The 24,040-nt window shown below is 40.7% G+C and overlaps 1 protein-coding gene across 2 annotated transcripts; it reads right to left on the reverse strand.

Annotated features, from left to right (window-relative positions):
* Nucleotides 1–604: 604 nt before the first annotated feature.
* SPTY2D1 (SPT2 chromatin protein domain containing 1) lies at nt 605–22,769 on the reverse strand. 2 transcript variants are annotated; one of them, XM_068555821.1, is made up of 6 exons: nt 22,681–22,769; nt 11,381–11,495; nt 8,464–10,131; nt 6,423–6,594; nt 4,877–4,954; nt 605–3,920 (listed from the first exon to the last, which is right to left on the reverse strand). In XM_068555821.1, exons 3-6 carry the CDS (start codon nt 10,052–10,054, stop codon nt 3,827–3,829), a joined length of 1,935 nt encoding a protein of 644 aa, XP_068411922.1. In that variant the 5' UTR covers nt 10,055–10,131; nt 11,381–11,495; nt 22,681–22,769; the 3' UTR covers nt 605–3,826. The 2 variants fall into 2 exon arrangements, with proteins under 2 accessions (XP_068411922.1, XP_068411921.1); XM_068555820.1 differs by lacking the exon at nt 22,681–22,769 and adding an exon at nt 22,168–22,355.
* Nucleotides 22,770–24,040: the final 1,271 nt, after the last annotated feature.

The following is a 24,040-nucleotide window of genomic DNA, read 5'->3' on the forward strand; positions in this document are numbered from 1 at the left end:
TTTAATAGAAAAAGTGAATTCAAAATATGTCATAAGCAAAAATTTATTTCTAAATCTAGGATACCAGCATCTTTTATGATCCTTGTATGACCTAGACTCAACACATTCCATTGAGTTAAGTGCCTACATTATCTGGCTGCATGGCTGTGCCCACTTGCCTCATATATTCCTAAGGACTCATCTTCCCAGCCATCTCAGGCTCTTTGTATTATAGGGGATCAGAACCACTCAATTTCTTGAAAAGAGGAACTATATACCCAGTTCTTCTTCTTCCCTTGTTCCCTGACTATACCTCCAAACAGTTCTCCTAACTTGGGTGTCTGATACCAGAATAGTTCTCTAAGCTGGTGGTGCAAGAGGGGAGAGGTGTCAGTGGCAGGGGCTGAGCAGACGGGAATGTGTAAGGGAGAAGGAACAGAGGTGTGTGTAAGGAGGTAAACCCCATCTCTGAAGTCTGATGAGTCTACTCCCCATCTCTGAAGTCTGATGAGTCTACTGGGGTTTCTAGCTGGAATAATGTTCAGGGTGATGAAATAAGGAATATGAGTTTTAGTAAATAAATGCAAACCAGTGAAAATATCAATAAAATATTTTTAATGCCTACAATGTCTTTTATACATAAATTGCAAAACTTTTATCTGTATATGCAAAAGTAGATTCTCTTGCAGGTCAACAGCACCAGAAAACAAGCTATGCTATGTAAATGTTTCTTTAAACTTGATTTGTCCATTATGTAAAAGACATGGATTTAATAACTCCAAAGACATCTATATTCCACTCTTAATCATACACTAAACACCTGAATATTTATTTCATCACATCCACTCACAAAATAAATAGTAGTCTAATATATTCAGCACATTGAAAATAAAACAACCAGTCTCTCTTCATATATTTATTCTCTTTCCAAACATGTTTTGGTCTCCTGCTATATCTCAGAAATGTACTAACAGCTGCTTTTAAGTTATAAAATACAAAACAGTAATTTATTTCTTGGAAAAGATCTTGGGGATTACATTAAAAAATGAAATTTCGAGTTCCCACAGACTTTCTTGTTAACAGTCTTTGAACCTTCTCACGGCACACATGTAAGGCTGCCTGTGACATGTGGTACCCTGGCCTCCAAATGGACGTAACTGCATTTACAGTTTAGAGAAAATACAAAGACAAGTTCTGAAAGTAGCCTTTAAAGAAAGTCCCCCCTGCTTTGACATAGCAATACCTAAAGCAAGTGGGACTGTGCAATCAGAGCTATATGAGTTTTATGAAAACTACTTTCCCTTCACATCGTGTTTGAGAATGCCACATCCATCATCATGTAACATTATTACAATACTGAAATAACATTACTACATTCGTGACTTAACATTATCCAATAAAAGGCACATCTTGCAAATGTTAATAAAATCTGAAAATCAAAACAGTAGAGGACACATTAAAAATCAAGCACTTAATTTGTAAACTTGATAAAATAACAGCCTATTCCAGTTTCTTCAAAGGTTTGTGAGCTTTTTGTTAAGAGTGGTCAGGAGATGCAGAACAATATGGAAGACAGGATTTGGAAACAAGGCCAAGATTAAAAGATTCAGAACCTTTTTTTTTTTTAATGAGCTACAGGAGTGCCCTTTTATAATGCTGACGCTGAAGAAAACTGAAATCAACATCTGTATCATAGAAGAAGAAACGCACCCAGAAGTGATGACACATAAGGACACAACCTGACTTTTTCTACCAAGTTCTGGAACTTTTAGCTAACACAATGGTGCCTTTCTGGACAAATAACTGCACAATATCATTGAGTAAAGTGCTAGTAAGCTTTAAGCCACCAGAAATCTTTCAGCTATGACAAGCACTTGATTGTAACTACAGATTTCAACGAGTCTGAAGAGTGAAAAAAATATATTCAAGCAAACTTTTGAAGGGGGAAAAAAAAAATCACATTAAGTGACAGCAAAGGAAATAATGTTCCAAACCTGTTTCATTACATGGAATATCACACTACCCTTGAATCAATTTCACTGAAGGTATTTGAGATTGGTGAGAGGCAGTCAATAGGCTTTTCTGCCACCAGTGTTTAACAGTTCTATGTGATCATTAGAAGGGTGTTATTCCTAGTGATGAAGACACCTTTCATAGGATTCAACTCCAAAAATAAGTTCCTGCATTTTTAAAGTTTGAAACTCAATTCAAGATGAGTCAAAAGTCTTAAAAGGACTGGTATTCCCATTAAGGATGGGTCATCCCATTAAGGAAGGCTAATAGTGATAATCTGTAACACCCGAACTTGAGAATAAAGAAAGCTTTACGGATAAAAAAGAATATACAGAAACAACTTTTAGACCTGTTGAAGAGTAAGGATTCTTGTAGGATAACCTCACCTACTTCCTAATCCCCACCAGTCAATGGCTTAAGATAGCCACAATGTTTATTACAGAATTGTTCTACAAGCTTATGTCCCACTGTCCCCAACCCTCAGAGTCAAGGACAAATGCTCTCTGGCATCATCATACCTCATTTTCTGTTGCTGACTTTCCTTGAGACTTGGCTTCTCTCCAGCCAGAACCTAGGTCAGCCCGATTGGAATTGCTTGGACTTGAGGCTTAAGAGATATAACAAGTCTATAGATATGACTTGAAGAAAGGTGAGAATGAAGAAGTTCCACAGCCTAGTAAATACCAGTAACAGGGAACATCCTTTCCACCTGGGAAAAAAATCTCTTCACAGTGCATAGTTTGAAATGAAAGTGCAATATGGGCAAAGAGAGAAGGTGGTGGTCTTGATACACATGAATTTAGTTTTTGGTTTTTTACCGTTAATCACTAAAGAATTTAAGATAAAAATACAAAGTCATTAACATGAAAAGGTCCAGGGCACCTTGGATTCCAAAATATCTCTATAATGGGGGAGCGGAATGGGGAGGAGGGGAGCCTCACATGTCACTTCCTTATTTTTTAAACTATTATTACTCTTCCAAATCTAATGTTTGAATAAAATAAGTATTTTTTCTTCAATATAAAAATGAAATTTTTAGATAAAAATCAAACAGCACAGTGACCTTGTCTATTTTACACTAAAGCCAACATAACAGTAAATCTGAAAGTAAACCTTGGAAAAGAATATTCTTATATAAAATGGCATAACTTGTATTTTAACTTGGAAAAATTTTTGTTAATTGCCTAATCACCTAAATTAGTGAATAAGAATGCTCAGCATCCAATCCATGAATAATGCAGAATACAATTTATTCTACTTTTTACTTCAAAGTCACATAAATGACATCCATATAATTATAACAGCTACTCTACATTTTCAAGTTCTCAATCCAAACATATAGGTTAGGACAGGTCACTTTATTGCTGGCAGCATTAATGGAAGGGCCAGTTTCCTCATCAAAAGACAAAATAAATTTGATTGGGAGCCAGGCAGTGCCGTACTCACACATCAGCAGAATTACGGAAGTGAAGGAGCAATCCTTTTTTTTTCCTTTTAGAGTAGCAAAGGAATAACATAAGATTGGCTGACTTGTGAGCGGCCCCACATGAGAGTGCATAGCTCATCAGGATCAAGGGTGGCACCTGTGAACAGTTAACTTCGTAAGAGCACTCACTGGGTGTTATGTCATCTGCATTACAGATTTCACCCTGGAAAGTATCTGAAAATACTTTATGCTCTAACGACAGCCTGCAGATAGATGACAGTATGCATTCCTTCTCCTTGAGTACCCAAGTAGAATTCTAAAATGATAAGGGGCTTCTTCAGTCTGAAGGCAGGACTTCCTTGCAGCAGACTGTTTTCAGAATTTCACAAAAATAAATAAAAGCAGCAGCTAATGCTTCTTCAGCTTCTTGGCCTTTCGACGTTTCATTTCTTCTTCTTCACGTCTCATTTCGTCTAAATCTTCTTGCATACCCAGTCTTAAACTGTCAGGAAAAACAAGGGGGTATTTATCAATATACATGAAATTACCACTCTCTTTAAAAAAGCAAAAATGAAATTTCAGCTGGGAGCTTAACATGGAATGTGCTGATGCACTCAAAATGCCTCAAGCCTTTACCACTGAAAACAGACTAAGCAGGAATACTTTTTACCAGGAGCCACTGCCACTGCCTCAAGTTATAGTGGAAAAAAGACCTTACATATAACCTCAACACCTTAATATTCCCATTACAGTAATAAATATAAATTATCTCATCAGCTTTAAAGAACAAGAAACATTTATTCAATAAATAACATTCTTTTCTTGTCCCTTCCCAACACTTTAGTTTGATATTTTATCTAGTTAGAGGAGGGACGGCAAGAGGGAGAAAGAGGTTTAATATTCTGGGTTGAGAATGAGGTGAATTATTTCACCAAGTTAACATTATAAACAAAGTAATCATTTGTTACCCCTACCCAAGAAATGATCATTTATTTGATATCAGGTGGCCAAACAGGAATCAGACATAGGAAATTTCATATTCCTCAACAGGTCCTTGAGGCCAGCGGTGGTACAGGTTAGCAAGACTGAGATGTATCTGATGTGGAAAGGGAATTAAGGATGGGGAAAGAAAAATAAGAACATGCTACAGTGGGATCAGGGGAGGCCTCTAGCATTTATTGTGTGCCTACATGGGTGAGTCACTGCACTGGGCAACTTGTACACATTATCTTAACCCTCACAAAATCTCAATGAATGAAAACAGTATATTCTCATTTTACAAATGGGAAAACAGATTTAAAAGGCTAAGGAATTTGTCTAAAGCCCCACAGCAAGTAAGCAGGATTGGAATTCAAACAGCATGGCCCAAAGCCCCTGCTGCCAATGATGCAACTGAAGGAGGGAACAGAAAAGAACTTTTAGGACATTTCTGCACAAACGTGTTACATCTGTGCTTACCTCTTTGCTTCTTCCTTCTGCTGCTCTTTCCAACTACTCTCCATGTAACGTAAGGCATAATCGCTTTCATCTTTGTATCTGGTAAGAGAAAATCAAAGTTGTTAAAGAAAAGAAAAACCCGATTTTCTAAAGGAACTACATCCTCCTGTTTTTAAAATCAACATCTTTATAACTAAATCAAACATACATTTAGGATTATTCCTCCTTGTTTGGCAGACAGTGAGGTGGGCAGAGGTTGGGTAAAGGGGAGATTCTAAAGTAAAGATAAATTAAATGACCCCTTAATATTTCCAGAAGGCAACTATTCCTGAATCTAATTTTGATCAAAGTACCAATCCAACAACGTTTGCTCAACTCACTCACCTCTATTTACATGATAGTTTATATTAAAATCATGAAAGCACAATATATATGAAAATTATTATATATATATATTAATCTCATTTGAGTTTCATGGATTCAGAACAGAGACTGAGGCAGATAACAGCTTGACCAAAAGCATATAGCTAGCTTATGACACTACTAAGATTAGGTTTTTAGATCTGATTTTTAATCCAGTTCTTTCTTCTGCTAAATTTTTTTAAAGACCTTTTCTTACTATTGCCTTCTAATTTCTAATATCCATGACTTCAAAGGAGAGGGCAAGTGCTGACGGATTTACTTATACAGTTGGCCCTTGAACAACATGGGTTTGAACTGCATGGGTCCTCTTACATGAGAATTTTTTTTTCATACTACAGTGCTACACAGTCCATGATTGGTTGAATCTACACATGTGGTACCACAGATAGGGAGGAACTGGTACACAGAAGAACCATATATACGGAGGGCTGACTATAAGTTACATATGGATTTTACCTAACCCCCATACTGTTCACAGGTCAATTGTATACTACCGCATTTAATCCTCCCAAATGTCATTTAAAAAATAACTTACTCAAGTTTACCCAGCTAGTAAGCTGTGGAACTTCCATTCAAACCCCGAGCTTTGCTCTACATCAGTGCTTCTCAAACTTTAATATGCATGTGAATCACTTGGGAACCTTATAAAGCTGATCTGGATTCAGATCTAAGGTGGGGCCTGAAAGCCTGCATTTCTAACAAGTTCCCGGGTGACGTCAATGTTGTTGGTCCCATACTGCTTGCTGTTCACGGACCACACTTTTGAGTAGCAAAGCTTTTTACATCAAAGAAAAGCAGGTGTCAGATCAAACTGGCTTTCAACATAGCTCTGTGGATGGCTTTCTGATTTCAAAGCCAATCCATTTCTACTGCACCAAGCTGCTTCACTCTCATTAAATATATATCTTATAAAGAGAACAGTTAAAAAGGGATATTTTTTGGCCCTCATACAAGTAACTACACAAATAATTCTGCATTAATTCTTAAATATTAAGTGCCAAAAAAGTAAATCTAAACAATCATCCAAGGATTCCTAATTAAGAATTGTATTCAATGCCTCTACTATTAATGTCTATTTTTTTTCCCCATAGCATGGATTATTCAAAATAAAAAGTATATATATCTAAATCTTCTTTAGCCTTACTTTTTTCGGTCATAGCCAAAGATCTCTCGAATGTGCTTGGATATTTCTTCCTGAGGTTCTCCTTCATCTTCAATAAAATCTTCCATTTCAGAGTCATATTCATCATCATCTTCCTCCTCTTCATATTCTCGCTGCCTTTTGTAACTACCAGGGGAGGGAAGCCTTTGAGGACCTAAGAATAGAAAAGCCATTATTTATAAGATCATTAAAACTTAGTAGTCCCAACAAAGTCCTATGTAAGCTGAGATTTTAAGAACTCATTAAGATGGCAGCCTCAAAAACCAGAGCCAGGGTTTTCCCTGGTGGCACAGTGGTTAAGAATCCGCCTGCCAATGCAGGGGACATGGGTTCAAGCCCTGGTCTGGGAAGATCCCACATGCCACGGATCAACTAAGCCCGTGCGCCACAACTGCTGAACCTGCGCTCTAGAGCCTGCGAGCCACAACTACTGAAGCCCGCGCGCCTAGAGCCTGTGCTCAGCAACAAGAGAAGCCACCACAATGAGAAGCCCGCACGCCGCAACAAAGAGTAGCCCCTGCTCACCACAACTAGAGAAAGCCCGCGCACAGCAACGAAGACCCAACGCAGCCATAAACCAACCAACCAACCAACCAACCAGAGCCAGCAACTGGCCCCCAGCATGAACTCATTACTACATCATCCCTGTTGCTTCATGGTACCCACAAGGAATAGAATTCCTGTCTATCCCAGGGCTTACCAGAACTGTTACATTTTCTAGCTTAGTAGTTCCTACTCTTTTGGATTTAAAAGACTAGTACAATTTCTTTTAAAAAAAATTACAAATCACTAAAGGATCACTAATTTTACTCATGCCAAGAAAAGATGCCAAAGGTAACAATCTACCATCTATTATCACCATAATTCCATTAAAGTTTTAAAAAGTCCAATGAAGTATGACAGATTCCCAGATATGGATAATTGTTCAAACTGAGCAAGTCTGACTTTAAGGAAAAACTCACCGCATCATCCTAATTTTCGTCATTTTGCCAAAAGACTGATTAAAAATTCTGCAAAAGACAGGCACTGATCAACAGACCAGTATCTGGGAACAACTGCTTTCTAGTCCTTGATTACAGACACTCCCTCTGTTGTTCTACAGTTGTTTTTAATATGCGTGGCTTGTCTCCTGAGCTCGGAGTTTCTTTAACTTTAGCACTCTGACATTTGGGCCAGATATTTCTTGGTTGTCAGGAAGCTGTCCTGTGCAGTGTACGATAATAGCCTGGCCTCCATCTACTAGATGCCAGTAGCATCCCATCCCCAGTGTGTCAATCAAAAATGTCTCCAGACATTGCCAAATGTTCACTGGGGATCAAAATTGTCCGTGGTTAAGAACCAATGTTTTGACTGAATTAGGAAGTTTAAAGCGTGGAATCTCATCTTTTGTTTCTTTTTATATTCTCCATGGTGCCTAACAAGTGCTTCAACAAATCCTTAATACTGTGTAGAAACTATGACCTAGCAGTTAGTAGGTGCCACCAATGATCCCATACCTTGGGACGGTAGAATCCTAAAGGACTGGTAGCTAGGGCCACTGTAAGAAGCAGAAACACAAGGGCAATCTAAAATAGTTCCTGGCACATCGTGGGTGCTTAACAAATATTTAATGGCCAAATAATGCAACAAAAGGCTTCAAGCTTACAAATACACTCCAGTCCTTGAAGACAGGTGTCTATAGTCTTCATGAAGAGGTAAAGATGAATTCATTCATTGAACCACAAAAGGCATATACACTCACCCTGTCTTACAAACCCCATAGCTAAGTTTATTGCACTTGGAGACATTACAGGAGTGAACACAGAGGGCCCTAGATAAGTCTCTTTCTAAAGACTTTTCCAAGCCATGGTTACTAAAGGAACTCTCTGGCATAGGACAGACAAAACATCAGGATTCTATCAACACAAGAATACATTTGAAAGCACATAGGAGAGTTCAGAGGGTCTTTGGTTATATAAAACAAAGTATTCTTTCCAATTTCCTAGTGACAAATAAATACTTTTAGGGTGAGGGGATATTCTACCTGGGGCAGATCTGTAGCCAGATAAGGAAGGCTTCATTCCATTCATCTGTCCATTGCTGGATCGGCTGATTATATTCTTGGAAGAAATCGTTTCTGAGACAACAGTGCATTTGGGCTTCAGAGAGGGACCTGAGGTACTAACTGTCTGCCCAGGTGCAAAGCTGCTCACTGGTCTACCAGGGCCTGAACTGCTGACAGTTTGTCCAGCTGGAACTACTGATCGGCCAGGGCCATTGACTGACCGCCTAGGGGCCCCTGAGCCACTCACTGGTCGTCGAAGGTCATGTGGACTGCTCACAGGCCGCCCAGGGCCACCAGAGCTGCCCATAGGCCGCCCAAGGCCACCAGAGCTACCCACAGGCCGCCCAGGGCCACCAGAGCTGCCCACAGGCCGCCCAAGGCCACCAGAGCTGCCCACAGGCCGCCCAGGGCCACCAGAGCTGCCCATAGGCCGCCCAAGGCCACCAGAGCTACCCACAGGCCGCCCAGAACCACCGGAGCCACTGGTAGGTCGCTCAGAGCAACCTGAGCTGCCTGCAGGTCGACCAAGGCCACTTGTACCACTGACTGTCCGTCCTGGGGGATTTAAGTCACTGGTTGGCTTCCTGGTCCCACTGACTGATCGCTCGGGTCCTGAGTTGGAGCTGCCATTCTGGCGCCTGGGCACGGGGCCAGAACTAACCGTGGGCCGAGCAGTCCCTGTGCTAGGCCTCCCAGGGGCTGAGCTGGAGCTGCTGCCTGGCTGCCTGACACCTGGACTCTTGGCCTTATCGTGTGGGGTGACCATGGGTCCAGGCCTGGAACGGCTAGGATGAGGAGATTTTTTGGCTTTGTGCTCAGTAGCAGATTTTGGAGTCCCTTTAGCAGAAGTCTTTGGGATACTTGGTGAACAGGTGCTGGAGTGGGGCTTTCCAGCCCCATTGAAAACAGGTCTGTCACGGCCCTCACAAGGCAAGGGTTGGGCGCAACTGCCAGATACTACTTTGGTCCTTTCTCCTGGCATGGATTTGGATGAGGATAAATGCAAGTGTTTCTCATTAGCTGTGCTGGGTCTGGATTTCTTCTCAGCATAAGGAAGGGGAGTACCCTTGGAAGAAGGATGCATGTCTCCAGAACCTTTGCTAAGTTTTGTGCCCACACTTTCTTTCTGAGAGGGTACTTTTCTGGTTGGTGGTAATCTTGCATCTGTCTCAGGTTTCCTTTTCCTCCGCTTTTGTTCAAGGAATTCTCGCTCCCTAAGTTCTTCTGCAGTCATAGGCCGCTCTTCTGTCTTCTTCACTACCTTTATCTCCACCGGTTCGTACTGCTTTTTCTCAGCCAGCCTGAGTAGATCATTGAAGTTCATGAGTGGTGGGGCACTTTTAAGGGGGACCTTTGGCTTGCTTTCAGCTTTGGGAGGTTCTTGCTCTTCCTCATACTCTTGCTCTGACTCTGCTTGATTGTATTCTAAGAATTCATCCTCTTCCTCCATCTCAAACTCTTGGTCTGTTCCCTGGCTAGTGTGGGTTTGCATTGCCTGCCTCTTCTTTGACTTCTCCTCAACAGGAATCCCATTGTAACCATGGAAATTATCCTTTGTCCTCTTGGCCATAGCTCTTGCTTTCTTGTCATGTTTTAGCTCAATTCGCTTTTTCACTAATTCTTCTTTTCTCCTTTTCTCTTCCAAAGCTAAAAGAGACAAAACAACATATTATTTCAGGGTCTCGATAACAGTATGTTTATCTGAAATCAGTAGGTGGCCAAAACCAAGCAACATTCAAGTTACAGTTTGAAGAAGTTCGATGACATCTAAGAATCAAATGAGGAAGTCATTAAACAAGTATCAATTTGAGTCATCTTTACATAATGTAAAACCCATATGGGTTTTTCTATATGACTAAGCAAGGGAGAGTCTTGGCTTTTAGCTTTAAATATACAAAATAGTTCATACCAAATAAATATACCAAGTTAAGAGAGTATTCGTACCCACTTAACAGTTGTTATTAATTATGAATCAGTGGATACTTAAACTTATTGAATTAGTTTCCTTGTCATTTGTGTGAAGTAAACCTACTGCTTGAGTTTACTCGTTTTACAAAAGTGTCCCTATTTTAACCTTTAGGTAGCACTCTTATTTGTTTATTTTTTTAATCTTTTCGGCTGCGTTGGGTCTTTGTTGCTGTGCGCGGGCCCTCTCCAGTTGCCGCAAGCGGGGGCCATTCTTCGCTGCTGTGCACGGGCTTCTCACTGCGGTGGCTTCTCTTGTTGCAGAGCACGGGCTCCAGGCGCGTGGGCCTCAGCAGTTGTGACACACGGGCTTAGCCACTCCGCGGCATGTGGGACCCTCCCGGAGCAGGGCTGGAACCCGTGTCCCCTGCACTGGCAGGCGGACTCCCAACCACTGCGCCACCAGGGACGTCCCTAGATAGCACTCTTAATAACATATTTTTAAAAATTAAAATACAAAGTAGGTAGAAGCAGATTCAGAACCAAGGTCAAGAGGGAGTTCCCTGGTTGTCCAATGGTTAGGACTCAGTGCTTTCACGGCCGTGGTCCCGGGTTCAATCCCTGGTCAGGAAACTAAGATCCTGCAAGTCATGCGGTACGGCCAAAAAAAAAAAACAACAAAAAAAACAAACAGGAAAAGAACCAAGGTCAAAGAATGGAGTCCTTACTTCTCACTGGAGAGCTAACATGGCCAATTAGAAGATATGGTTACTATACCCAAAAAGCTTTTAATTTAAGAAGAAATAAAAGATAGCATCCATACAAATGATCAACATAAGAATATATGTAATGCTATAAATACAGCTGATTCAGACACATACACAACAAATCCATTAGCCTGTTATGATATTACAAACATCCACTGGTTAGGTACAAGCTAGTTGTGAAGAAAGAAGACTTTAAAATTGAGAATAAGGCTATAGATTCATACCTTTTCGTCTGAGCTCTTCTTCTTTTCTTCTGAGAAAAGCCTGGACAGCTGCCGACTGGACACCCTTAACTTTTGGGTCTTTTTTGGGAGGACCCACTGCCAAACTGTATCTTTTCTAAAAATAAAAACAGAGGAAAAGTTATACACAATTAACTTTGAAGCAACAGAGAGGTTTAAATGTTGACTGAAGAATCTATTCTGAATAATTAAGAGATCACATAACCCACATGAAAACTTAGCTATAAAATTTCAGGCTAAATATGATTATACATGACTACTTTTAGGTGCAGAGTTTCTTTAAACATCCTCAATAATACATAAATGAACAATTGAGAGAAACACTATTTTCAGGCTATTTTCCCAAAAAGATACCTGGACTGGGGGAACTGAAAAAAATCACCACTAAAACAGACTGAGTGCTTTAGAATTCTGATTTAAAAGATTAGCCTTCTTCAGAACTTTCCAAACAGAAAAAACTACTATCACAACTGTTTTCCTCCTGAGTACCCTACTCCAGATGATTTTCATAGCTGCTTCATAGGTTACTTTGCTTTCATCATGAAATACTGAGATTCTACTTTGACCATGGGCAAAGCTGGTGGCCAGCCATAGCCAAAAAGCATTTCAAAGAAATTTAAGCAGCAAGAAGGGCCCAAGTCTCTGTAACCTTTAAGTGTAGCTCTATGTTCGTTAAATATTAATTTGCCACACAAACCCTTTTAGACAGGTTTCCATGTCACCCAAAAAGTACTAACATTATCCTGGAACAGATAGTATTTCTCTGGTCTTTGATTTTTATCTAACTGCATTGGGAAATGACTAAAACTAGAATACTGTTAATTTAAACTATAAAAGGAAAAATATTTCCTTTTATTTTATCGTTAGAGAAGTATGATAAACAGAGTTAATAACTCAGACCAGGATGATTAATCTCCAGGACCAGACCAAATTAAATTTATGGGCTAGGAAATAAGAATTTTTTAATGCCCTCCTTCTTTCGTCTTAGGCAGATGACATTCTTATCCACTCAACCTGCTGCTGTGCTAGTTAAGAAACACTAACCTATGAGAACAAATTGAGCTACTTAGGAACCAAAGAAGTGACTCCCAAAATGTGTATGAAATTCCTGGAGGAAAGCCAAAGGACTCAATGCTTACTACACAGCTGCCAAATAGAAGGCATCTTGAAACAGGCTGGAAGTTCCAGCTAAGTTAGTCTACCAACAAAGCAGCTGGCCAAGAAAGCAGGCCCTAATCCAACCTGAAAATCCTGCGTGATAGCAATGCTTGAGACCTGACACATCCCACATAGAGAGAAATTCCAAAAGAGAACATCCAGATTCCTTTCCCAGTCCCTTTGGCTGTCATAATAAAATCCTTTAATAAGTCCATATCTTTGCAAATCTAGTTGCAATCCTTTCCATAGTGGATTGTGACCCAATATGTAAAGGAGAAAGGAGATGGAAAGGAAGACAGGATAAAAAGAATATTGCTGGGGCTTCCCTGGTAGTGCAGTGGTTGAGAATCTGCCTGCCAATGCAGGGGACACGGGTTCGAGCCCTGGTCTGGGAAGATCCCACATGCCGCAGAGCAACTGGGCCTGTGAGCCACAACTACTGAGCCTGCGCGTCTGGAGCCTGTGCTCCGCAACAAGAGAGGACACGATAGTGAGAGGCCCGCGCACCACGATGAAGAGCGGCCCCCGCTTGCCGCAACTAGAGAAAGCCCTCGCACAGAAACAAAGACCCAACACAGCCAAAAATAAAATTAATTAATTAATTAATTAAAAAAAAATATTGCTTACCTAACTAGATATATAAAATTTGTCATGGTTTACAAGAACCTCAAACATAGGCCTTATCCACAGGAAACTCACATTTTCTTAATAGAAGTGCTACCATGAAGATGATTCAAGTTGCATAAGACACATAGACTCATAAGCAGAGGCACACACTCACTCTACCCCATCCCATCAAGTAGATATGTGAGAAGAGGAAGGGTGGATTTGTGTTGCCAAGGCTCAAGATTTTTCTGTCCCTGCCAACTATACAGCCCAGAGATTCACCTGCCAAATCAAAGCTTATACAGGGCTCCCCCTACTCCAAAATGCCAATATACACATTAGCGTTAATTATTTAAAATAGGATTGGTTTGTTACCCAGGTAGTACAGCAGCAAGTGAGCACTTCCTAATTTGATTTCAGGGTAGACATCTTTCTTCCTAACCTGGGACTTAAAGAGGTAGGTAATGGGATATGACTAGCAGAAAAGCTACTCTTGACTGAATACAGGCACTGAACAAGTAAACCACAGTGTCAGTGGGGCAGTTTAATGCCTTGTTTACTAAGCTTCAATCATTCGCATATCACCTTCATGATTTTTGCCCTTTTATAGTATACCACTTGTATTATTATTTACTAATTTTAAGAAAACATGTAGATCAAACACCATGACTTATTACTACAGCTTTACCTCAAGCAATAATACTTATAAAATGACAGGCTTGAAGGGCTAGTTATATTTTTCCAAATCCTATCAAAATATATAACTTAAAAAAATGCAACTATGGGAATAAAACATATTTGTGTATCACCGAAAATCATGGTACACCCAAAGCTATGTGTACTGCACTTTGGGAAACACCGACTGGGAAACATAAGCACAAGAAAGGCAGAACACAATAAAGAAACAAGGGAGGGGGTTCAGGAACTCGGATTCACTCAGAAAAGAATCCCAAAGACTACTTTGAGCTTTTTTCAAAGTATACACCTATTTTCATCAATTCACATGCCAATTTCAAATTCAGCTTTTTTTTTAAACACTGCTAACCCTTAAGGATACTTATTAAGCTGGCCTCACATTTAACCCAACAATTTTGTTGTCCTTGTCCTGTCCGTATGATGGAGAAGGAATTCAATAAATCTATAAAACGTCTTACTTTGCGGGCCTGCTGGGAAACAATTTAAGTAGGACAAGGTCCTACTTGATGAGGCTTAATCTTATTTACTGACACGAGCTGAGTCATAATTAATAGTTTCTTACATCCTCTGTAGCTTGATGCACTCAAAAGCAAATACCAGGAGAGTATAAAAATATTCTCTTAGGCAAAGTTTAGATCAAAACCTAGAAATCTGGGGAGAAAAAAAAAAAGGGTTGGGTCTCCAGAGATAATAATGATCTTCTTTTTTAACATTTTTAATGAGATTTAATTCACATACGATAAAATCCACCCATTTAATATGTATGAGTATATTCATAGAGTTGTACAACCATCACCACTATCTGATTCCAGAACATTTTCACCTTCCCAAAAAGAAACCCCTTACCCTTCAGCAATCATTCCCCATTCCCCCTTCACCTATGCCCCTGGCAGCCACTAATCTACTTTGTTTCTATGGATTTGCCAGTTCTGGACATTTCATATAAATGAAATCATGCATCCAGTGTACCATTACATAGTGACTGAGATGCATCATAAAATAAGGTAAAATTTAGAAGCTGTAGGTAAATGATTATGTAGATAAGTGATTATACAAAGTAGGTAAGATTTTTCAATTAAAAAAACTTTTTTTTCTCCACCTGCTCCAGAATTTCTATGTGAAACTCTCTCTCATCAGACTTTACCGAACACTTACAAGTGTCATCAAAAAACCAACAGGGTTACTGCCCAAGGCTTTATCAGGCTGGAGTTGGAGAGCTGGAGTAGGGAGCTAGATGGATTCGAGCTTTACAGATGACACCTCAAAACCCCACTTCCGACAGCATGAACTCCAGCCTGAGCGCCAGCCTGTCCAACACATTCCAGACTTGCAGCCCCCACAACCGCATGAGCCAATTCCCTAAGACAGATCCTACTGGTTCTGTTTTTCTGGAGAACCCTGACTGCTACAGCGGTCTTTCGTATCTTACTACTTTCACTTAGCATAATGTTTTCAAGGTTCATGTTGTAACGTAGTCAGTACTTCATTGCTTTTATGGATGAATAATTTTTCATTGTATGGATATACCACATTTATCTAATCATCAGTTAATGGATATTCAGATTGTTTCCACTTTTTGGCTATTATGAATAATGCTGCTGTGAACATCTGTGTACAAGTTTTTCTGTGAACGTGTATTTTCCTTTCTCTTGGGTCTATCACTATAGACGTTCCTAACATTGACCTGGCTAGACTTTTGAAAAAGGGGTTGCAGTCAGACCCTGGTATTAGAAGATTTGCTGTAATAGAATATTTTATTAGACAGTCTCCTTCCCCCACAGAGGTGCCCAGCAGAGAACCATGTGTTGAAAAGAAAGCTTCAGGCTGGGATTACACTATATTCCATTTAATAAGGCAGGAGAACTGTCTGCACTTTCTCCCACATCAGATGGTCACTTTTAGCTCTAGCAGCAACACATCAAGATGCATCCACCAATTCTGTATCTGACTCAAGGCACCAGGCTGCTTCATTGTTTGAGTTTCATGAAAAGCAGCTGGACAAGAGTTTCTTTTATCCTAAGTGTATCCATTTTATTGTACTGCAAGCCGACTCAGTCATTCTGCTGGGCCCCAGTGAATGATCCACAACAGTGAAGCTCATGCCATCGAAATACAGTATCAGAGATTTTGCCAAGATTTGTAATTCTGAAGCCAAGAGACCTAGAAAATATTAAGTCACTTTAAACACATGTGTTCCTTGCATTGAAACTATACTGTCATGGTCAGATTAAGAAAATAAGGAGCTTTCAGTCTGGAAATATATGTTCACCAAATATGTTATATTAGAATCAATAGTCAATTCCTTCTTGAAAGCTGTTCTTTACTCAGGAGATAATATATTGTTGTAATCGTAGAAAACATAAATTTCCTTATGGTTTTATATAAATTAGAGGTTTATCGTTGGTTACAAATAGGAGTTAGAAATATTCAAAGAATATATCCTAGGGGCTTCCCTGGTGGCGCAGTGGTTAAGAATCTGCCTGCCAATGCAGGGGACACAGGTTCAAGCCCTGGTCCGGGAAGATCCACATGCCGCGGAGCAACTAAGCCCGTGTGCCACAACTACTGAGCCTGCGCTCTAGAGCCCACGAGCCACAACTACTGAAGCCTGTGCGCCTAGAGCCCCTGCTCCTCAACAAGAGAAGCCACCGCAAGGAGAAGCCCGCGCACCGCAACGAAGAGTAGCCCCCGCTCGCCGCAACTAGAGAAAGCCCGTGCGCAGCAACAAAGACCCAACGTGGCCAAAAATAAAATAAATTAATTTAAAAAAAAAAAGAATATATCCTGGACTTCCCTGTTGGCACAGTGGTTAAGAATCCGCCTGCCAATGCAGGGGACACGGGTTCAAGCCCTGGTCCGGGAACATCCCACATGCCACGGAGCAACTAAGCCCGTGCGTGACAACTACTGAGCCTGCGCCCTAGAACCCACGAGTCACAACTACTGAGCCCACGAGCCACAACTACTGAAGCCCGCGCGCCTAGAGCCCGTGCTCCACAGCAAGAGAAGCCACCGCAATGAGAAGCCCCGCGCACCGCAGTGAAGAATAGCCCCCACTCGCCGCAACTAGAGAAAGCCTGCGCGCAGCAACGAAGACCCAATGCAGCCAAAACATAAAAATAAAAAAATTTATCCTTAACTTTAATAATGACTACACAACTTCTACAATCCTCTCAAAACATCATACTCAGGGAATGAATGCAGACCTGGAAAACCACTGATTTGCATTAGGCTTGCTTAGCTGGGTAGCTAAGAGGGTGAAAATAAAACCACCAAAAAGCATGCTATTCAAGACTGCTATGGGGTCAAATGTAAATTTTACTATTATTGTGTTTAAAAATTATACCAGATTATATAAAATGTATTAATAGTATCAGATAGATACCTCAGAGCCTCTAGTCCAACCTCATGTTAGAAATGGCCCCCAAAAGACAACTATGTATTTACTGGCTATCACTCACACAATTTGTAGCAGTGTCTGAATTAGAATCTAGGTCTCCTGACTCAGGGGCAAAAGTGTTCCCACTACAACATGCTTCACTTCTAACTTAATCCCAACACTTTCATCTCTAGCTCGAACCTCATTCTTAAATGCCATTCCCTAATTTCTACCTGCCTCTTAGATCGTGCCATTACCCCAAACAGGTCCACCACTGAACTTTCCCTCAACCTCAGACTCTATTTCTGTTAACTATGCTGGCACTCTCCCAAACAGGCTGTAAATCTCTATCCTCCAGTTTCCATATGCTGTTAGTTTGGTCTTTAAATTTCTCTCCCGTCAGACTTTACTGTACACTGAGAAGTGTCATCAAAAAAACAACAGGGTTACTGCCCAAGGCTATATTAGGCTGGAGTTGGGGGTAGGGAGCTAGATGAATTCAGGCTTTATAGAAGACAACCTTCCTCACCACCCCATTTCCAAAAGACTCTCCTCATTCAACACAGGGTGGTGATTAAGAGCAAGAACTCTGAAGCCAGTTTGCCTGGACTACATTCTCTGCTCTGCCACGACTAACCCTGTCACTTATTAGCTGTGTGACTCTGGGAACATTTCTTCATCTCCCTGGACTTCAGTTTCCTGATCTGTAAAACAAGCTTCCGTATATGGTTATTATGATGATTAAATTAATTAATATACAAAAAGTGCCTAGAACAGTGCCTGGCACAAAGGAAGCACTATAAATGTTAATTGTTGTTACTATTATCCTTATTATTCATAAAGAGATTGTCTAGGTAGTGATGGGGAAGAGAAATAACAGAATCTCTGTGGGGCGGTAGTTTCTAAAAGACCCTTTCCCTAAAACACCAGTTCAGAAGTACTGCTCCAGGCTAGAAATCTAAAGCTGCTCCAGGCCCTGGAAAAGTCACCTTCAGATCTAAGAGTGGGAAATAATCCAGTTATAATCAACTATCATCAAGGGTTACAAAGTGACTGCCTGCAGAAACTTTTTTGTTGGCCTATACTATTCTTTAAAAGGAAGTATAGATGGACAAAAAGCACACGAAAAGGGCCTCAACATCACTAATTATTAGAGAAATGCAAATCAAAACTACAGAATGGCAATCATCAAAAAATCTACAAACAATAAATGCTAGAGAGGGTGTGGAGAAAAGGGAACCCTCCTTCACTGTTGATGGGAATGTAAATTGGTACAACCATTATGGAGGACAGCATGAAGCTTCCTTAAAAAACTAAATATAGAATGACCATATGATCCAGTAATCCCACTCCTGGGCATATATCTGGAGAAAACCATAATTCGAAAAGATACATGCACCCCTATGTTCACTGCAGCACTATTTACAATAGCCAAGACAATGGAAGCAACCTAAATGTCCACTGACATAGGAGTGGATAAAAATGTGGTACATATATACAGTGGAATATTACTCAGCCATAAAAAAGAACAAAATAATGCCATTTGCAGTGACATGGATGGACCTAGAGATTGTCATACTGAGTGAAGTCAGAAAGAGAAATATCATATGATATCGCTTATACGTGGACTCTAAAAAAAATGGTACAAATGAACTTATTTACAAAACAGCAATAGAGTCACAGATGTAGAAAACAAACTTATGGTTACCAGGGGAAAGGGGGGGAGGGATAAATCGGAAGATTGGGGTTGACATATACACACTACTATATATAAAGTAGATAATAAGGACCTTTTATTCTCTAATAAAATAGATAATAAGGACTGCGTATAGCACAGGGAACTCTGCTCAATACTCTGCAATGACCTATATGGGAAAAGAATCGAAAGAAGAGTGGGTATATGTATATGTATAACTGCTTCATTTTACTGTTCACCAGAAACTAACACAACATTGTAAATCAACTATACTCCAATAATAATTTATTTTAATTTTTAAGTTTTTAAAAAATAAAAAAGGAAATATAACCAGCACAAGGAATATAGCTAGTATTTTATAATAATCTTATATGGAGTATAATCTATAAAAATATCAAATGACTATACTGTCACCTGAAACTAATGCAATATTGTAAGTCAACCATACTTCAATTTAAGAAAAAGGAAATGTAACTACTATAAAGTACCTATATTCTTACCCTCAAGGTTCTATAGCTTCCCAAATCCTTATATGTCTGATACCACATGAAGGCTTCCCCTTACTTTTTGATCTGAGGGTCACACCAGAGCTACAGTATCTTGTCTGGGATGATTTTCAGACTGACTGTGAGAAAGACCATTTAACTTGCCTCATGCACTACAAGCCATCAATTATAGTTACTTGTAACCTGTAAGAATCCAGATTCTAAGCTCTTCTATTCTACTAAATCAGACAACCACTTTGTTTTTGTTAGAGGAACCCAGGGAGAAAAATATTAAGGGCAAGGTTACCAAAAATATCTTTCCTCCTTTAAAATAAACAGAGCTAATAACAGTGACTGGTTACATCACCTTGATCAGCTGTTTTTTTGTATTCAGTTTTCCACTGCGAAATGATAGCATGCTTAATATTTATAGGCATGATGCAATCCTTCTTTTAACTAAAACATTATAAAGCTAACTATTTCTCTTAAAAAGAAACAATGTAAAAGAAAGCTGTCCCAATGGGAACTGTTCATTGCTTTTCAAGTCAGATATAGTAGACACTTCTTAAAAATAAAAGCCCTGCAAAGAGTTCCAAATAGCTGTACAGGTGTTTCAGATTTTAGCCTCCCTTGGATTTTAGTCTAATCAATGCTAGTGTATTTCTTTTCTGTAGCAAAGGTGTGACACAGGAACTTGATGACTGAAATCGAAAGTCAGCTCCAATAGGATCCAAATGGAAGGTGGGGGAAGAGATGGCTAAAAGAGAAATATGAACCAAGCACTAGAGAGGGATGGAGTTATCTGCAATTACTGCAAAGCCTCTGTGGTTCTCAGACCATAACTCAATCAATAAAGTTTTTGTCAAGCAGGGTGTGTGTGTGTGTGTGTGTGTGTGTGTGTGTCCGTGCACTTGCAGAAATGTGTTTCTTGACTTGGATGGTGGTTTATAAAGATACTTGCTTTGTAACAATCTTACACTGTACAATATGTGTTAGATTTCACAAGTGATAGTGTGCTCTAAAAGGCTTTACTTTGAGCTGATAAAGCAAATATTCAATAACTTAAAATAATTAGATGAATCGAGTAAAAACAAGATCATGGATTAAATTAAATACAATCTTGCTCTATTCCTCAATAGTTTCTTTTGTGACTTACTTTCATCTGAAGTAAAAAGATAAGGATTATAATGCTGATAACTAAATCAAACTTCCAGGCTTACTAGCTTTTGGGGTGGGTGGGAGGGAAAAGCATGCTTTCTTGAAGTACATGCCTATGTTCATCTATTACATTTTAAATGACTGCCAATTAACCCATTTTCCTTTTTGCTTCCAATCTTTGTTATTCCAATCATAGATAAATTGATAATATATATATTCTGAAATACAGACATAGTTTGAAAACTTCTGCTCTAGAAATATGTACTTTTCTCTCAGCAACCATTGGTTTTTAGAATAAGAAACGAGTAACTTGGTTCTGATTCTTCCACAGAATAGTCTTCGGCATCAGGGCTAGTATTATCTATCTTTGACCTCCACTGAAATTGAGTAAGATGTAGAATGAAATAGGGACCTAATTTATGCAAATATGAATGTTACTAGATCCAATATCGACTTGTCTAGGAAATTTACAGATGCAGAAAGTAATTCTGTCATTCAAGGTTGCATAACTTCAAGATCATTCGGAGTATTTGGGATGGGATGGGAATATATATAATAAACTGATGAATATCAGTTTTATTTACCAGTTATTTTACTATTTTTAGATCAATATCTTCAAAAGAGTAAAAAGAATGAGCCAGCCTCAAAAGACAAGAAAAGTGCAGGGGAGGGAAAAAAATATTGCAAATATACAAAAATCTAAGAAATGCATAGTGAGAGCTCAGTAAGGTCCAGTTGAATTGACTTTAAAAGACAGCCATTTGAGCTCTACATCTCATCTCTCAAACCGCAGGTAACACAATGCAATTTATCGGTTTACAGCTGGGCTGTGGTACCATCTGAGGATACAGAAATGATTAGTTTATGCAAAACAGCTACACCCCCGCAAAGCAGGCACTCTCACCCACTACCTCATTTAAAGTCTTACACCTCTCTGCGAATATTAGCGAATTAGCAAACCTTACTGAGTAAATGGGACCTAGATTTGAAACAAAGACAAATCTGGACGACCACAAATAAATGGAAGCTGAAACTATTTCACTCATTCTGTTGGCCAAGGATTTCGTGGAATCCACTCAACTCCCGCCTTGGGAGGTGATAATTCAATCACCTGGTTGGTTGGGTGGGTGGGGCCACAAGTCAAAGAACTTTTTTGGGAAATCACAAAACGTTTGACCCAAAGATCAGGGGGAAATCGCCTCAAAAGCTATCAGGCCAAGTCCCTAAAATTCCTGAACTCCCCAACCCCTGGGTTGAAGTTTACGCCGAAGCTAGAAACTACTAGCGCTAGATTTCACTATGTGCCAGGCATGGCTCTACTCACCAGCGCAAAGTTGCAGGGGTAACAGCCTAAACAAGCCGCTCGTCAGAAGGCTCCCACCTCGCATCTCAAACCCGTCTTCACCCCCAGTACTCAGAAGTACATGTCCAAGAGAAAAAAACAAAACCACCAACCAACCAACCAACAAAAACGGCGTCCAGGTCTTTCCTCTCCCGGAGCCGACAGACGGATTCCTGGAAGTTCCACGGGCCACACATTCGGAACTTGAAGACCAGGATCTCCTACAGTTGCGCCCCGGCTGGTACTTACCGGCACGTTGTTGACACCTTGTGCTTTGGAAGCTATCAGGAGAACTTCCCTGAAGTCCATTCTGGCCGAGGCGGAGGACTGGGCCAGCCTCTCGGAGAAGAGTGAATCTCCGCCTTAGCGAGGCGACCAGCAACAGCCGAATGAACTGCCTGCCCAGCCCCTCTGCCACCCCTCCCCTGCACAACCACTTCCGGAGCCTTCCAAAGCCGTCTGCCCACCCCCTTTCCTCCAGCGGCCAGTACCCTTCCAGGTCCGCCGCTTCCCTCGCGAGTCTTTGGCGTAACTTCCGCTTTCAGGCTCGAGACACGTAGAAACGTGGTACGTGGCTGCTGGCGTCGGCTCGAAGGGGCGGGACTAAGCCCTTCACCGACCAAGGAGACTCGGCCTAGTAAACTGTGGGGAGTGGCCAAGGGAGAGAATCGCTACCCTGTGGGCCTTGGCGCGAGGCCTGACAATTTTGGTGCTCCTTGTGAGCTCTGGGTAGGGGAAGCGAGGGGGTGAGGGGTTACCTACCAGGCCTGGGTTCGCTGGGTGTCACGGGTGGACGCTCAGGTTTGAGACGGCGGCGTTCCAACAGCAGAACCGACGGGTCTCGAGCAGGGGGTTTGTTACCCGTTTGTAGGCACTCGCCAAGCTGCGCAGGCGCAAACCGCACCGACTGGTCGTCTGTCTTGGGTGCGCATTACTCAAAGCGTCTTGGCACAGGGCGTGTGCTCACCTCTTACACACAGGCACGCGTGCCGTGTATAGAGGCGCGCGCTTACTGCTTTTGCCTCATTTAGATAATAAGCCCCATGTAGGGCAGCGAACTGTGTGTTTTGCTCAGTGGATAAATGGAGGAATTTCTCACATACACTCGCGGCCTGGATATACTAGGCCCACTGATCAAAACGTACATATATTTATATGTACATATTCATAGTCGTTGGGAGTCCGGTCGAGGGTTCCTCTTAAGGTTATCTGGGGTAATTTTTACTCAATAAAATACACTAATTAGGCAGGCCTGGGGCTGTGGGTAAGAGTAGGCCGGGTCCACTGCAAACAGTAGGGATCTTTCTGGTGTGATGGAAATGCTCCAAAACTGGATGTGCTGATGGCACATCATCGTGCACTTAAAACACGTGAATTTTGCAGTATGTAAATTATCTCAATAAAGCTGTTTAAAAATATTAGGCAAAGCCTCTCTGTCTTCCTTTTTCAACCGAAGTTTAACGCTGAGGTGTGGCCCTAACTACCTTTCTCCATTTAAGGCTGCCCAAACAACAGACCAAAATTAAGTCTTTGTCCAATGGCAGAACTGTAGTTCTCAATGTTTTTACGCCCTCTGTGGAGCCCAGCATAGCATACTGTAACTTATGCCATAGTTCCTTTCAAATATGTACCCATCTATTTTAAGTAGTTCACACTTGCCGGAGGCCAACTCTACAAATATTTCCCCCTCACAGGATTGTAAGTTATATGGAATCTTGGGTATAATATATTGAAAAAACTAACAGATGTCAGGTTCCTCATCTATTAAAAATTAAAACTAAGATTTTAAAAGTTCCTTCAAGTGGTCCTCTATTCAGCAGGTAGAGTCAATGTTTTCCCATTGTTCTTAGGATGAAGACCAAAATCTTAATCCTATCGTGGCCTGAAAGGACTGCTATGAGTTACCCTGGCCGCCTTCTTTTTTTCTTTTTCAACATCTTTATTGGAGTATAATTGATTTACAATGGTGTGTTAGTTTCTGCTTTATAACAAAGTGAATCAGCTATACATATATATATATCCCCGTATCTCCTCCCTCTTGCGTCTCCCTCCTACCCTCCCTATCCCACCCCTCTAGGTGGTCACAAAGCACCGAGCTGATCTCCCTGTGCTATGCAGCTGC

This window comes from Eschrichtius robustus, chromosome 11, assembly GCF_028021215.1.
Source record: "Eschrichtius robustus isolate mEscRob2 chromosome 11, mEscRob2.pri, whole genome shotgun sequence".
NCBI classification, from domain to species: domain Eukaryota; kingdom Metazoa; phylum Chordata; class Mammalia; order Artiodactyla; family Eschrichtiidae; genus Eschrichtius; species Eschrichtius robustus.